Raw genomic sequence first — 17,202 nt, 5'->3', positions numbered from 1 at the left:
TTGGGCTGAGATCTTCAAGGCCAGCAGTTCGAAACCAGCATCCCCTTCTTGGGAGAAAGATGGGGCTTTCTTTACCCCTAACAGTTCCCATCTTGAAAACTCACAGGGGCAGTTCTACCCTGTCCTACAGGGCCTCTATGAGTCTACATCGACTCAACAGCAGTGCATTTGGGATATTTAGGGGTAACTAATTCCTTGTAGTGTACTATAAATATTTTCCTCCAACTTATCATTTGTTCTTTGGCTTTGGTTTTGAACAGGTTTTCTACTGTCTTTCTCTTCTACCCTCCCTCCTTTCCCTCTCTTCTTATTCCTTTCAGAACATCTTACTCCTTTGCATTTTTTTACCCTTACTCCTGTATGACATCTTTAACGCTCACCTCAGGTGTGAAGCCACACTAAAAAAAACAAAACAACAACAAAAACAAACAAAACCCCGAAACTAAAAACCACACTGCTAATGAGTCAATGCTGACTCATAGGGACCCTACAGGACTGGGTAGACCTGCTCCCGTGGGCTCCCGAGATTGTAACTCTTTGTCAGACTCCAGGGTAAATGCCACAAAGATGCCGAAATCCCTGAATTCCTCAGAGCGACTCTCACAAAGCCTGCTGCTAACTTCGGATCAGCAGCTACAGGAGTTCCCAAAATAGGTGCTTTCATGCACGCCAGCCGGAGCTCTGCTGGAGCTGTCCCCCCTCCCTCTGCAGCCTCCTGTCACAGGCCTCGCTGGGCCCAGCTCTGACAAAGCCCAGAAGACCAAAGGCTCCTGGGCTGCCAGGAAAACCTCAGGATTTGTTTGCAACTCAAACCCCGGACCCAGCGCCAACCCACTGACAGACCAGACCCTGCTCAGCCCTTCAGGAAATCCACGCAGAGTTTCTGGTGAACTTTGGATGGGACATGGGGCTGTGGTTCATCAGGGGACATTTGGGTGGAACTGGGGCTCTGTTCCCATCATCCTTTGAGTCCTTTCTGGTCCTGTGGGTGTTTATTTCCGTTGCCGGGTAGGCCTTCTTCCCTCTTTTGCCTAAACTCAAGTCTCACCGCTTTTCAAGAAGCCCTCCCCCGTGAGTCCCCTTGACCTCCTCTTTGAATGAAGCACAGCATAGCTGCTCTGGGCATGGACCCTTCTCAGTGCGTGATGGTAATTGCTATCGCAATTGCGTTTCTTCTCTGCCCAGTGTGAAGATGTGCGGGGGGGGGGGGGACTCCTGAGACAGCCCACACACTGCCTGGGGCATTCTTTGTCTTGCGACCCCAGCCCAAGCAAGACAACCGTGGGTGAAGATTTTCTCCCAGGCTTGCCCAGCACTTGCCCCAGGCAGGCGAGTGCATGTTGGGGAACAGTTGGGGTTGCGGTGCTCTCCACAGAAACAGTGGTCCAAGACTGCATGTACGGCATCTCAGTAGACTCTCCATGGTGGGTCCCGAGGGGAGGCCCAAAACAAGCCAAAACTCACTGCCATTGAGTCAGCGTGGACGCAGAATGGCCCTGGACAGGCTAGAATTTCCAAGACTAACTGTTTACCGGAGTAGACAGCCTCGTCTTCCTCCCCAGGAGCGGCTGGTGACTCTGAACTGCCAACCTAGCACCCCTCAAAAGGGTGCCAATCTCTCCACTCACTCCTCTGCCCTGGAATGGATGCTGCCCTGGTAGGACAGAGTGTGGCAGTGTGGGGCTTCCCAGTGGCCACATGATCTTTTGATTCAGTGTTTTTTCGCTCCTGCAGGAGGGATGCACTGAACTTCCGGGCAGGGCCCAGTGGGCGCTGCCAACCAAGAACCAGGGTTTCTTCCTTCTTCTGATTCTCTCTCCTCCCTCCTGATTTGCCTTCTCCGAGCCCAACTGGCTCACCCTGCTCGTGCCCCTCAGGCCGACAGCACAGTGGGTGGGTTCTCTGAGATGGATTGGGCAGGTCAGAGGAGAGGCCAAAGTTTTAGGCTCTTGATTACATCAGTTCTCTTGGGGTGGTGGTGGGGGAAGTGTCAGGCTGGGAACCTTCAACCTCTTGTTAGCCCATATTTTTCTTTCAGGCTCTAGGGTGGAAATAAGTTGTCTTAATTCCAAGGAATCTGCCTACTAAGGTGGATACACAAGAAAATCAGGCTGAATATGTTTCCATTTTAATTTTTTTTTAAGTGAAGTGCAGAAGAAAGGGAGAATTTAAATTCTTAGGATTAGGGCGCCAATACTTTGTCATTTCATTGCTAATATTCTTGTTAGTTAATTGGTTTCCCAGTGAGCTCTCAGAAGTATAAAGTACCTACCTTGATGCCAGATCCCCTGCCACTAATTCTCAGAGATTCTAGTATATGTCATTCTAACCTTGGCCCCAGTGGTCTGAGGAACGATCAGATTCTCAAATCTCCTACTCCCCCACCCCAATAACCCAGCACAAAGGGTTGTCCCTGGCCTTCCCCACTGCCCCCCAAGCCCTCCAGCCCCTGCCATCTAACAATAATCCATCATCATTATCTCCTTTGGGGTTTGCAAATCACTTTACAGCCACTGTTGTAAGCTTTCCCCTCTTGTTTGCAAGGACTTTACAGCTATTATTACAGTCTTTCCTCTGAATGTAGGGCAATGCTAACCCACTTCTGAGAATTGGATTCCCCCACAGGCAACTCTGTGATTGGATCATCTCCCATGATGCTCAGCACAGGGCGGGACTTTCCTAAGTCAGGCGTTAGAGCTGCGCCCTCTTGCCCTGTCCCTGTCCCTGCCCCTGCCCCTGTCCCTCCCCCTGCCCACGGGCATTTCCAGGGAAGAAACACAGGTGGCTGTTCACAAGATCCACACAGGATGTTATTGCCAGGAGGTGCCAAGCAGCAGGCTTCAAACTTTGTCCTCTCCGATCTTCAATCCAAGGGAAGAAAAATAGACCCAGCCGGCAAAGGATGACAAAATACTAGTCCCTTCCTCATGGTGGGTAGGGAACGGCACGGGACGTCTGCTTTGCTTTTCTTTAATCCTATTTTTTTTAAGTAGGCAATTATTACATAGAATGGTTGCTTTAAAAAACCTAAAAATGGATCAACCCTAATAGAGATTCCTTTGTTCTTCTTAGCTACCACCAATACTTGCGTTTCTTTTTGTGGGTTGCGTTTTTTCACTTCACGTTTTGGTATAGGCTGTAAGCATTTTCCTCCCCAGTTACACTGTTTTTTATAATACTCGTTTTAAAATCTTATGTAACGTTTATTGAGTAGATTGGTGGTAAGGTTTTACAGTAGAAAATACAGAAATGTCTGCAAAGTGGAGCTGGTGGTGGGTTGTGGGTCGACGCGGCTGTGTGTCCGGATGGCTTTAGGAAGCATGCCTTTCCCTCTTGTCCAGAGCCTGCCTTTGACTGCCATTGAAACACTTGCTCATGCCATCTAGCTGCAGGCCCAGGTCTGCCTCATGCCCTCTAGCCAAGAAGCAAGTGTCTGCCACTCGGGCCTCCAACTCAGTCAGGGGTGAGTTCCCCAAATGAAACAGGTTAATATTGTTACTCATTATCAGTATTCAGCCCCAATTCCCCCAACTAGGTCATTAGTATTCTGCGAGCCAGGCTCCTTTGGAACCCAGGCAGGCGTCAGTCTGTTGGAGTACTTAAGTAGCAGATGCTTAGTAAATATTTGTCGCTGATAAACACTTATTTGCCAACCTCCAATGCCTTTAACTAATTGCTCATCCATTGGCTGAGTTAGCTGGAGTCTCCAGGGCACTGTGAGGGGAGTGATGGCAGAAAGGGGGGGCTGGGGGGCTCTTTGAAGGAGGGACGATCCGCGGAGGTGAAGCAGTCAGTGGGAAGAGAAGGGAATGACCCCTCCCGAAATGAGAACCGAATGATGAGATTCTGTCTCTGGAGCCTTCTTTATGTAAACATGAACATGGAAAACTGCCCGCTTATCTCTACAAGGGGAAAAACGGGAGTCTTTATCTTTCAGAGCTGAGATATTTATGAATGAAATGATAGAACATCTAAAATTTTCGTAGATGATTCAGCGATGACTCGGCTAGTGGTTGGAGGTGCAGATGAAGCAACACTGGTTACAGATTTTGGAAGCCAGATGACAGGCCATTAAGAGCCCCTTTTTGTATTGTACATTCTTTGAATTATGTTGATGTTTTTTCCATAAGAAAGAAAAGCAAGACTGAGGGTGTTGTACTGCATTTGAATTGAAAACCCAAACCAACCTGACTGTCCCCGAGCTGATTCTGACTGACCACAGAGCTCGCGGGGGGCCTCCAAGGCTGTGTGTCCTTGTGCATGCAGGTGGTCACAGCCTTTCCTGGCCGAGCAGCGGGTAGGTTCCAGTCCCAGATGTTTCTGTTCGCAGTGGAGGGCTTTTACCACTGCATCACCAGGGCTCCTCGTGAACTGGAAAGATGATCTAAAATGTCCTCGAGTAGGGAGCCCTGGTGGTGTAGTGATTACGTGTTGGGCTGCCATCCTCATGGTCAGCAGTTTGAAACCACCAGCAGCGCTGTGGGAGAAGCATGAGGCTTTCTACTCCCATAAACAGTGACAGAAACCCGCCAAGGGCGGCTCTGCCCCCGTCAGCAGTGAGATCTGAGATGAGCGGGGGTTTGAGACAGCTGTGTCTTAATTCCATTTTGAGGTTGTAGTGCCATCTAGCGTTTATTACAAACACCCCCAAATAACTGTATTCCTAGGGTTTTCTCCCCAAAGGTCAGAGAGGGACTTTGCCTACTGGGGTCCTTTCTGTGAACGTGACACGTGGCTGTGGAGGTGGCAATGACGGCCTTCACCCTGGACATGCAGGTCGTTGCTCAATCCACACTTTGCAGGCTTGGGAGCAAACAGGACACGAGCTGCCTTTTCGTGTGCAGCTCTGAAGGCAGCTGACCTTGGTGAAAGGACTCTCAGTCTGACCCAGGTGCAAAAATAGCCTCTCGTCACTGCTGTGTGCTGAGCTCACTGGCCTGAGCAAACAGCCCCTCACACCTGCACACTGTTTACTTGGTGTAGACACACAGCTACTTGTTTGCAGGTGCAAATGACTGTTTATGTACCCAGAGTGGGGGTAGGGCTCTTTCACCTACCCTCTTCTCCTGCCCAGGTTCCCTTGGGACAGGTGCGCGGGCCACAGGACACTCACGCCAAATGTGCAACTGTGAGCCTCAGAGCTGGGTTTTGACGGACAAAGGACTCTCGGCGACGTCAGTCCCACCATTGGAGAAGAGCTCACCCTGCCCCTGGCAGCAGGACAAGGGACAGCTGTGCTTAACATTGGGATATGATATAAAAAAATGTCAGGGTCGGGGCTTCTTGTCATCCTGAGCCAGGGTACACATTGAACTCAGGGAATCAGAAAACTGGCCCAGGGCACCTCTAACGGCGACCAAAACGGATGTGAATGGAGTCTTTGATTGTAAAATTCTCTCGAAAGGGAAGCTGAAGTTGATAGGAGGGAGGGAGGATGTCTAACTGAGTGCCACCTAATGGCATCAATGGCCACTTTCTTCTGCTAAAAGTGGAGTTACCGTAGGTAATTGAATTCAAGATAGGATGGCTTGTAACATGTTGTTTGATTTTTGTGGACCAATAGACAAGACAAAATGTTGCTAGGCAAGGTATATATCCCTATTTCGGATACATTAAAATGGGAAATGAGCTAATAAAGTATAGCCTTTTTGCAAAATTGTTTGAAAAATATTAAGACCTTAAAAAAAGGCAGTCCCTCTGACTTAGTCATTTTACTTCTGGTAGAATCTCATAAAGTATAATTTAAAATGCAAAGATATGGGTTTTGCACTTGTGTGGCAGTTTAGTGTTTATAAAACACAAATTGGAAACACTTGTTAAAATGATAAAGTCTGAAGATGGCACATTTAGATGGTAGACTATTACGTTTCCTTAAAATGAGTTCATGAAGAATTCCTAAGTGGTTTGCTATTAAGTGAAAAACTGGCCCCAATTTATATGTATACATACACATATCTTAACCCCCAACAAGGAAAAGGTCTATGCCAATATATAAAGTGTTGCAAAGGATGTAATCCAACAGTCTGAGAACACTGGTGATCTGTTATTCGAGGATTGTATATTATCTATAGTCTCTTTAGACGTTTCAGTGTTTGCTCATTTTCCTGAAGTAAATGTTTATGATAACTTTACTCAACAGGGCGAATCATCTTGATTTTGAAAGGGAAAGACAGGGAACAAAGTTCTGAGCAGAGTTCAGCGTTGGTTCAGGCTTTAGGCTCTGAATGAGGATCTGAAACTAATGTCCAGAGCCCTCCCCTGGCCCCAGGCCTGCGATCCTGCCCACTCTTCCTGTTCTGCTGACCAGGGGGGCCTGCTGTGTCTGGGGTCCCCGGGAATAAAAATGCCCTCATCTCACCACAGCCCACCGAGCTGCTCCCCTGCCTACCGTGGAGCGAGGGCAGGCCAAACATGCTGATCTAACATTTCTAGAAGAAACTGGGCCTTCTTCTGTGGTCACCGCGTTCTCAGACGGGGATTTTTCGACATCAATAAAAACGGGGTCCTCTGTGTGTCTCTCCCAGCAGATATGTTTGATGACTTCTCAGAAGGCAGAGAATGCGTCAACTGTGGGGCCATGTCCACCCCACTGTGGAGGCGGGACGGGACAGGCCACTACCTGTGCAATGCCTGTGGCCTCTACCACAAGATGAACGGCATCAACCGGCCCCTCATTAAGCCCCAGCGCCGCCTGGTAAGAAAGCCCCTCTGAGCGCTGAAGTCCAGCCACCTGCAGGATGGACAGGCATCTGCGGCTCCTCCTCAGGGCCCTCCTCGGGACTCCTGCCTCAGTGACGTACTTGGAACTTCTCGAGCTTTGAGTGACGGCATTTACCCCTCCCATTGTGGTGGTGGTTAGGTGGCGTGAAGTTGGCTCTGACTCAAAGTGACCCCATGCACACTAGAATGAAACCCCGCTCCACCCTCCCAGCGGTTCCTACGCTCCAGCCCACCGATGGAGCCACTGTGTCAGTCCGTCTTGTAGGGGGTCTTCCCCTTTTGTCCTGCCCTGCTACTTTACCATGCCTGATGTCCTTCTCCAGGGACCGGTCTCTCCTGACATCTCCAACACCACCAACGTTTTACAAAGTGAGGACCATAGAGGTTCTGACACAGAAAGCCTCTCCTTCTGAGCAGGAGTCCCTGGGCACATCCAGGGACTTACCCTTAGTGGAGGCTTGTGTGTTGCTATGCTACAGAGGGACCAGTCTGGGACAGACTGGGAAGAAAAGCAGGTGATTTGGTTCCAAAAGTCAGACAGTGAAATAAATCCCTGTAAGTCACAATGGCCTGATCTCCAACCAGTCATGGGGACAGTGGGGACCGGTCCGGCGTCCCATTCGAATTCCCCATGCCAGGAGCTACAAGGATGTTCCAGAGCATCCGCTGCAACCCCTTCAGGGTACAGAAATAAAAACAAAGGCTGCCTAAGGCCTGGCCCAGGCCTTACCCACAGGAACAGGGACAGGGGCTCAGATCTGGACCCAGAATTCAGGTCTCCTGGTTCCCAACCCAGTATTGACATCATCTCTAAGAGGAGTCCTCACCCCTACCCCACTGCTTACCTTGTTTTTCAGTTAATAAAACCTGAAGTCCAGGGAGGTCGAGCAGGTTGTGTGGGGGTCGGGGGTGTGGCATAGCTCATGAAGAATCTTCTGGAATTGAGCCTGGGAGCCAGCTAGATGCTTTACTCCTGGCTCAGTCCCCTTGCTGTAACCTAATGTGATCAATACCAGCTAGCTTTTGTGCATATCCAGGGGGGTGCCACATAACCCCGATGCTTCCCTTTCTTGTGATCCCAAGGCATCTCCAGGCCCTGGTGATACTTGGACACAACCGAGCAGCTTTTCTGCTAAGAGCCTGGTTTCTGCTTGGGTATCCATCTGCAGTTGAATGAATAACAAGTGCCCAGTTAGGACCAGATCTTCAGTTTTCTTGTGCCGCACCAGTCTTTGCTCTCAATCACATCTAGGGGGAGAAAGAGGCCGTATAATTGGTCCGGGTCTCGTGCAGCGCTCTTAGGACTCAGGCTGCCACCGTGCCCATGTTGCTAAGGAGGAAAGCCTGCTTTTAACTGGGCTTGACGGTTTGTCTCCTGTGTTGCAGTCGGCCTCCCGCCGCGTGGGCCTTTCCTGTGCCAACTGCCAGACCACCACCACCACGCTGTGGCGCCGCAACGCTGAGGGCGAGCCCGTGTGCAACGCCTGCGGCCTCTACATGAAGCTCCATGGGGTATGTAGTTCCCAAAACGCACATGCACACACACACGCACGTGCACACACGCACGCACATGCACACGCACACACACAATCTTCTGCCTTTTCAGCCATCACCCTTTCTTTCCTCCTTCCGAATAAAGTACTTGGATTTGGGAAGGGCTGTAAGTGCTTGCGCTGGTCTCTTCCATCGCTCTAATTCCCATTTTACAGACGAGAAGACTTAGACGCCAGCTTATAAAACAGTGAACAGTGTAAGATATGACAAAATAGTGATAATTTGTAAATTATCAAGGGTTAATGAGGAAGGGCGGAAAGAGGAGAGAGAGGAAAAATGAAGAGCTGACACCAAGGGCTCAAGTAGAAACCTGTTTTGAGGATGACGATGGCAACAAATGTACAAATGTGCTCGACACAATGGATGGAAGGATGGATGGATGGATGGATGGATGGATGGATGGATGGATGGATGGATTGTGATAAGAGTGGTATGAGGCCCCAATAAAATGATTTTTTAAATGAAATGTATTACAAAATACACATTTGTGTTGTTTGTTGCCACAGGGACGATATCGACAAACCTAGAAAGGAGCTTAATGTACAATAAGGGAACCGACTAACTGGTGGCCTAGCCCATAATGTAGAATATTGGGCAGGAATAAATAAGTTAGAGCCACATGCCTTGAGAGCATGAGAAAACTCTTACCAAGCCATAGGCCTCGTATCAAATTTGGAAATGTTCATAAGAAATTCACTTATAGCTACACAGAATCACAGGTGAGGTTGTTTCTTGAAGTATTGTAATGGTCAAAAAGGAGGAAACTTTTAGGTGGTTAAAGAAGCTGTTATTCTTCAGTAGGCAAATAAAGCTAATAAGGGAACTTAAAAGTTACAAAGAATGAGATATATTCATAAGTACTAAAGTGGAACATGTCCAAGACTAATCATTGAATCAAAACAAAAACACCAGACAGTGGAGTTAGTCTGATTCCTGTGCTGAGGGAAAGGTACGAGACGGTAAGATATGACTACAAGCAGCAGTCTCCAAACCGTTTTAGGGAGTGTGACCTCGCACACAGGAAGTCCTAATAGAAAATCTCGGAGTCTGAAAGCATGAGGGTCTTCCGAAAATCCAGGGGAAGCTGGAATCGAGAGATCCTGGAATTATTCTTCAAACTATATGAAGCTCCCTTGTATACTGAGATGGGCAGAGACAGGCATGAGGGCAAGAGTCCTGGGAGTCAAGATGGGCTTCAAATGCACCCAGGCAGACCTGAGAGGCATTGGGGGAGGGAAGAGCTGCAGAGAGCTGATGAGGCTGGCAGGTGGGGAGGCGGCCTCAACCACCTCTCCGCAGACTAGGCCGCCAGTGCTGGTCACCAAGAGTCCGCAGGAGGAGGCACTGGCTCTTATGCTAGTGCATTTCTCGTTACCATTTGCTGTCATGGTGTTGGTGCAGCTTTGTTTGCCTGTAGTGTTTGCACATACGGTGTGTGCTAGTCCCATATAGTAAATAAGCATACACCAGAGTAAAAAGACTTGATCTGTCTTAAAAGAAATCAGAAGTGAGCAAGACACAATATATATTTTGAATTTTTTTAATTAAGAGGTCATTTTATTGGGGGCTTTTACAGCTCTTGTAACAATCCACACATCAAATGTATCGAGCATATTTGTACATATGTTGCGATCTCTATTTTCTAGACATTTGCTTTCTATTGAGCCCTTGGTATCAGCTCCTTCCCCACCCCACACCAATATTTTAAAAATATTAGAAAGATGATTGGCAGACCTGTTCTCTGAATACTTTATTTGTTTCTTTTTTAAAATAGTTTTATTGTCATATAATTCACATACCATAGACTTCAGTAGTTCAATCATTAAAAAGCATTGTATAATCACTATAATCTGTTCTAGAACAGTATCTTCCTCAATGTTTTATCAGCTCTTTATTCCCCTCAATCTCCCTGCCAGACCCCCCAAAAAAACATTAATCCAGTTACTGTCTCTATTGCTTTGGCTATCCTGGATTTCATGTACAGAAAAACATACAAAGAAAATCAGCACACACCAAAAAACCCAATAATAAGCAAACAAACCAGAAAAAAACCTCAATAGAAAAGAAAGCAGGAAACATCAAAAATGATAAACTTGAAATGGGTCAGAAGGGAGATCAAATGATAAGGTGCTACATTTAAGCCTAACTACATCTGCTAAAATTGACTTTGCTTCACTATGGTTGGAGGGCACTCAAAGAAGGCTCAGTCCACACGGGCTCCCAGTGTCATCCATTGCCTCTGCAAACCAGGTGCTTTGAGCCCTTGTTAGGCATCTTTAACAGTCACCACTTGCTTATGAGAGATCAGATGCAATAGCGTATTGCCTGTGGACAGTGCCCCCTCCGCACTTGTCAACATGGCTAAGTTCCAAAGACCAGGTCACTGTGCAGACATCAGTGTCACGAAGACATGAAGGATGACCACACCAGATCGCAAAAATTGAGTATAACTGTCAAATTGCATCATCACAGACTGCCAAATTATATTGCTCCATAACCCCCTCCCCCTCCACACACAGCATTACATAACTACCAAACCACCAAGAAGTCTGGTCCAACTAAATTGACACATAACTTTCAGGGTCCCAGCCAGCGTTCCTCTCGCCTCACAAATCAGCATCCATCCCTGCTTAGACGTAGGCCATCAGTGCACAAGCTAGAGGGTAGTTTGCTTGTTGGGTTGTTTTTCTCTTCACTACGTGTACGATGTTGAGCAATGGCAGAGTTGATGAGTGAGGAACGGGTGTACTTCAGGCCTGGCTCTGGCAGTCTCCCACGGAAGCATCACTGCTTTGCTGGCTGACCGAGTGCCGGGCAGAGCTGCCCTGAGGAAGGCAACTTACCGGCCTGCCCCACACAAGCGTCTCCGTGCCACTTCTGTTTGCCTGGCATCGTTATCAGTAGCGTCCCCCACGTCGCATGCCCAGGGCTCAGATTAGGATGGTAAAGTAAATGCTTTTGTACATACTGTTCCAATGATCTAAAGCCCTTCATTTGCTTATGAATGTCCTTCAACCTGACTCTCTCCTCCCCTGAGCGGCCGCCCTCCACAGCTCTGGGTGCCACTTGCCTCCTCCCGACACGGGCCAGAGTTCCTGGTTTCTTCCTTGGCCTCTCACATCGCCTTCCAGCATCTGCTGCTTTTCCACTCATTGGCCCCCGAGCCTGCCAATCTCTCAAAGGAAGGAACTCTTGTCTTCAATCCTTGACTTCTTCAAGGTGTAGTTCAATATCTAGCATGTAATATAGGTGCTCAATACATTTTTTCAAAATATGCTCCACGGACCTATTTCCATAGCCTGAGGCCCACGGTTTGTAGGTACATGACTGAGATCAGGCCTTCTCACCGCATGTTCGCACACTTAAATACCATAACCAATTATATGTAAATGGAAAACCATATAAATGTGAAGCACAGAAACAGATTAAACACAAGTGGAAAACCACATATTTATTGTCTTGTGACTTCCTAGGTCCCCAGACCTCTCGCGATGCGGAAAGAAGGAATCCAGACCAGAAAACGGAAGCCCAAGAACCTTAATAAAACTAAGACAGCAGCAGGTGAGGAGGAACTCAGATGGGGTGAGATGAATACCCGCGGAGCTCTCAGTGTGTGAGAGCTCCTGCACTGTGTCCTCAACTCGATGGGCAACTTCAGGTAGCCACAGGACAGAACAATTCTGTCCACCCCAGCCTTTTCGGAATAACAAAGTGAAAAGGTAAAATAGAGTAACAAAAAGTGAAAAAGTAATGGCACCAGGTGACATACTGGGAATTTAAATATTAGGCTCAACTCCCAATTGCAAAAACAGCCACGTGACATGCTCTATCCTGTAGTGTTGCGGGCCTCATGCCCTGAGAGCCCAGCCCTTTCTGTTCTGTGTAAGTTCGGTGGGATCCAGGAGGACAGGGTCACATTAATTACATCCACAACAAATATCTAATCCAAAGTATGAGTAATGGTAACCATTTGTACTCTGGATAGCACATCGGGTTAAGTGCTAGACTACTAACAGGAAGGTTGGCATATGATGCCACACACAGGTGCTTTGGAAGGCGGCCTGAGGGTCTGCTTCCCCAAAGCCACAGCCTTTAAAGCCTGGTGAGCAGCCCTACTCTGTACACAGGGTGCTGCCATGAGTCAGAACTGGCTTGGCAGCAACTGCCCCTTCACTTGCCAAGGCCGCCTTCTACCATTGTCTCAGTGGCTCTCACAAGAGCACCGCAAAGGACCAATTCATTGTGCCCCTTTTACGGAGCAAATCAAGGCTTAAAAGGAGGGCAAATGACTTACCCAGAGTCAGATGGTCCTCACTGGTAGGTCTGGAATTTAAACCCAAGCATTTAACCATAGGACTGATACTCTGTTCAGAACGCCACCCACTCTCAGGACTGAGAACACTCACGTCTACCATTAGGAATGCTAGTTCCTTGACCCTGCTGCCAAATGAGAAAGCTGACTGGTAAACCCTGCAGTCCCAGAGAAATATGCAAGCTCGTCTGAAAGGAAGGTCATCTTCCAACTTAACCAACCAAACAAATCCAAACCCACCAAACTCACTGCCAACTCATAGTGACCCGACAGGGCAGTAGAATTGCCCCTGTGAGTTTCTGAGACGGTACCTCTTTCTGGGAGTGAAAACTCATTCCTCTCCCGAGGAATGGCTGATAGTTGAACTGCAGACCTTGTGGTTAGCAACCCAACTAGTAACCACTGCGCCAACATGGTAAAGCCTGAGAAAATGCCCTTTCCACATGGAGAACATGGCCGAAGTCTCCTTGCCTAGGCTTCATAATGACCGGTGCCCTCTGGCATTCGTGTTTCTGGTCTTCAAGGTCTCCTGCTGCTTCCAACATGTTTGGTGGATGTGTGTGTGTATGTCCCATTTCCATAGAGGCTGGAGACACAGGGGTGCAGGGTCCTCATTCTTCGGGTGCACCATCCTTGCTCCAAACCCAGAATGTTTGGTCCAGCAACAATGCTTAATCAGAGCTGCCGCCGAGGCTGCCTCTGGCCCTTAGCTAGCCCATTCAGCATGACTAGTGCCTGTGTTGCTGGAGGAATGCCCATGTCCTCATATCCCATGGAGGGCATTGCAATAGTAGTTAATATGCAGCATTCGACCTTTTAAAGGCCTCAAAGTTTTGAAGCCTGAAACATAGTGTAGCCCTGAGGCTTGAGATGAGGTTTGGTAAACTTGCCATTTGAGAAAAATTTAAAAAACCACCTTGAAACTCAAGGACCCCTGTCCCATTTGGTGAGTCGTTGGCTTACACTGATGTGAGACCCCCTACTTCTCTTCTCAGCAAGTGTAAATAAAGCCCTTAGCCAGGACCTGTCCAGGCTGTCTTAAAGGACTGCCATTTGTTTGTCCCTGTCTGCATGCCCTGACTCTGCCTTGTTCCAGGTCCTTCTGCCAGTGAGAGCCTTCCCTCCACCAGCAGTACCTCCGGCAACTCCAACAATGCAACCCCCAGCAGCAGCGAGGAGATGCGCCCCATCAAGACGGAGCCTGGGCTGTCATCTCACTATGGGCACACCAGCCCCATGTCCCAGGTATGTATGCTCAGTCGCCAGTGGAGCGGGGGCAGGGGCGGACCGTAGACTCAGTACAGGTGGCCCTGCCCGGCCTCCAGCAGGTGGCAGGCTCCACGCGGGGCTGCAAATCCCCATCGAAGAGCCAAGCCTTGCTCTTCTTAGTGCTTCCGGCACCCATGCCCCTGGGCTGTCTACACAAGGGCATTTGATCAAGCTGCAAGGATGTGGGATGCACACGCCCCCACACATATCCCTAACAGCTTCTCCATGACAAGCCCTTTGGAGACAAGGGAGGAGGTTGTTCAAGTGCCATGCAGCAGGAGGGACAGGACAAGAGAGCACAACTACATCCCGGATCAGACTGGAATCGGTGGGGAAATGGAATTAAGAGAGTATGGCTTTTGGCCACAAACTGTTTGAAGCCCCTGTGTGGATTTTAAAAGAGCCCAGTGTTCACTCCGCACATTCTTTTTTAGTTAAACTAGTATCGTTTGGTTTCAAGAAGCGTTTAGGGGCTATATTTAGTTTGAGGTATAAAGATTACCTTAGTCTAAGGGTTTACTCAACCTCTATAACTCCAGAAGGCATGGATTCCATGAAAATTTTGGATTCTGTTCTGAATTTCCTCCTTTTTGATCAAGATTCAGGGTCTTTGATCAGTCTGTTCTTAATGGTAGCCAGTGACTTGTGCAATGAGGGTGAACGGTGGGCTCAGGTGCATGCACTGCAGAGAGGGTGAACGGTGGGCTCAGGTGCATGCACTGCAGAGGGATGGGTCAGCACCGTTGTGTCCCTCTTGCAGAGGGCATGGTGGCTTCCCTGCTCCTGTACCCTTTCTTCTCTCTCTGTTTCCCACGTTTGGGGCAACATGTTCCCAACTTTCTGAAGTCCAGTGGCCTAATGAACATCCCCTGTTGTCAGGATAAATAGGTAGCTGGTCCCATAGAATCAAAAGAGCCAGGAACCCCTGTGGGCAGAGACCAAGACCTCTCTCGTTCACTGTAGAGGACTGATGGTGAGAAGATTGTGCAACATGTCCTCAGTACCCATCCGACTCGCTGGAGAAACAGTAAGGGTGGCTGAGCCCTACTGGGTCAGAGACCTGTTGGCCGGTGCGTTTGAGCATCAGAAGTGGCTGGGGAGTCACCCAGAAGTTTTTCTTCTAAGATCTAAGGGTGGTGAAAAAGAGAACCACCCCTCAGTCTTTGCTTTGCCCTTGTTCTTTGAGAAAGAGATCTCTCCTTCCGTATGTGGGGGATTGTCTATTACAACAGGAAGAGTGAGTCCACTCAACTCATCTCTTGCTTTTTGCTTCTAGACATTCTCGGTCAGTACAATGTCTGGCAACGGGCCCTCCATCCACCCGGTGCTCTCGGCTCTGAAGATCTCCCCACAAGGCTACGCCTCTTCTGTTAGCCAGTCGCCGCAGGCCAGCTCCAAGCAGGACTCCTGGAACAGCCTGGTCTTGGCTGACGGTCACGGGGACATCATCACTGCCTAATCCCACCTCCTTCCCTGCTCAAATTCCTGCACAGATTTAGGACTTGGAGGACAGCAGAGGGGGAGGTTCCGGGCTCCCCGCAGCCCCGCCCTGCTGGCTGGGAATGACTCCAGAAGCATAGTTGGGAAGAAACTTGAAGTCTATGATTTGGTGAGGGGCAGTGTTCCATTTATCAGATGCCTCCGCAAGGAGGGGACCTGGAAAGAGCCTGGACTCTGACACCGAAGAGCCACTGTCCTTCACCAAGAGCACACGAAGTCGCCTCTGCTTAGTTAGAGACTTTTCTTTCTCCTCCTCCGCCCCACATTGTGGCCTCAGCGCTCTCCTGGAGGAGAGCCTGGAACCACCCCATGGGGTCTCCCAGGCTGGTATCTCCAGGAGTGGGTCACCAGGTCTTTTCTTCCTCAGCGCCACGAGTGGATTCCAACTCCTATCCTTCTACCTATCGACTGAGTGCCGCCGGGGCTCCTGGTGGTCTAAGGCAGTGGCTTTACCATCCTGCTCTGGATTCCGGGGAACTGAGGGGCAGCAAGGGGGGCAGGGCCCTGGGAACCCTGCCCTGGCCCAAACTGGAGCATCTCTTCTCCGTGTGTCTTGGATGTTCCAGACCACTGTGCGGGCAGCCCCTGCCCTTGCCCAACTCTCCCCTAGGCTTAGCATGTCCTTGCATCCCCAGGACCAGATCCGACTCCAAACATACGGGGAGTGAGGTCGATGTTACTGAATGTTTCAGGGAGGGAGACGGGGCCTTCACCCCCACCACATGGTATGGCTTCATCGAAATTGCACCCTAGCGACCAGGCCTCCCCCAAAGCCCTTCCCCTGCTCACGGCCTCCTCCTCTTGCTCCTTCATTCCACTCCCAAGGCCTCTTAAAATGCAATCCCTTCCTACTGCCCTGAGTGATTGAGCTCTGCTTCCAGGGGGTGCCCATCTCTCCCGCCCGTTCTGTAGGTAGCCTAAAAGCCACCATCCCAACACCTCCGTTTTCCCCGTCCCACACAGAGGGGTTCCGGGAAGAACAACATGTTCTGCTGCTAGCACCCATTTGACAGACACTCATGTTCCGTGGACACGGTCCCCTGGCTGGGCCAGGGCTCTCAGTGGACCTGCCACTTGCCCTCTGCAGATGGATGTACTTCACGGTCAGACAGAAAGCACAGAGTACCTGGACCCTGCCTCTATGTCCCAGTGGAAGGGAGCCGTTTGTCCAGAAGGTGAAATACCTGAGAGATTTCACAATGAAAATGAAAAACAAGCCAGAACTCGCAAAGGAAGGACAATGACTCTGCCGATCCGGGCCTTGAAGGAGCCTCCTGCTCTGCGCTGTCCTGGAGTTTGGTCCGTTTCTCTCCTCGAGGCTCCGTTTGCGCCATTGATTCCCGGGGACGCATGAAGACTCCCTCCTTGTCCTTGTTATCAACAGAGCTCGCTGACTGTGGCATTGCCAAGCCCTACCCCGAAGCCCCTTGCTCCCCACCCAAAAACCCTACTGGCTGTAGCAGAGGAGAGCTTTGAGACGTGAATCTGTTGTAATCATTATTTACATTATTTTCCTCCATGAAGGCCACCCTAATATAGCTACCCTGACCCCCAAACCTGTTAACCTGGTCTTAAGGTGGAATGGCTGTAAAATCAGTATTTAACTAATAAATTTATCTGTACTCCTTTCCATTCTGCCCAGTCAGAGGTCTTCACTGGGGGGTTTGCAGCTGCTGTCGGCAAGCAGGTCCTGAGCCACAGTGCTCCTTGCTGGTCCTCTGTCCATTGTTGCTGGAAATTGGCCAAGGCTTCCTGTGTGTGTGATGCTGACTGGGGACCAGGTGACCTCTAGGCCTCTTTCAGAGGGGGTAGGGCCAGTTGTTAACTAAAGCTCCTTGTGACCCAAC

The 17,202-nt window shown here is 49.4% G+C and overlaps 1 protein-coding gene across 1 annotated transcript in view; it reads left to right on the top strand.

Annotated features, from left to right (window-relative positions):
• The window catches only part of GATA4 (GATA binding protein 4), a 70,509-nt gene extending 53,540 nt beyond the window's left edge, over positions 1-16,969 (top strand). Inside the window, exons 3-7 of the mRNA XM_075555693.1 lie at positions 6,528-6,694; positions 8,107-8,232; positions 11,748-11,835; positions 13,683-13,831; positions 15,132-16,969. Of these exons, the coding sequence (XP_075411808.1) occupies positions 6,528-6,694; positions 8,107-8,232; positions 11,748-11,835; positions 13,683-13,831; positions 15,132-15,314 (713 nt within the window). The 3' untranslated portion in view covers positions 15,315-16,969. The remainder of the gene's footprint in view (positions 1-6,527; positions 6,695-8,106; positions 8,233-11,747; positions 11,836-13,682; positions 13,832-15,131) is intronic.
• Positions 16,970-17,202: the final 233 nt, after the last annotated feature.

This window comes from Tenrec ecaudatus, chromosome 8 (assembly GCF_050624435.1).
Source record: "Tenrec ecaudatus isolate mTenEca1 chromosome 8, mTenEca1.hap1, whole genome shotgun sequence".
In the NCBI taxonomy this organism is placed as follows: Eukaryota; Metazoa; Chordata; class Mammalia; order Afrosoricida; family Tenrecidae; genus Tenrec; species Tenrec ecaudatus.
The sequence above is the reverse complement of the archived record's forward strand: the minus strand, read 5'-3'. Positions and strand labels throughout refer to the sequence as shown.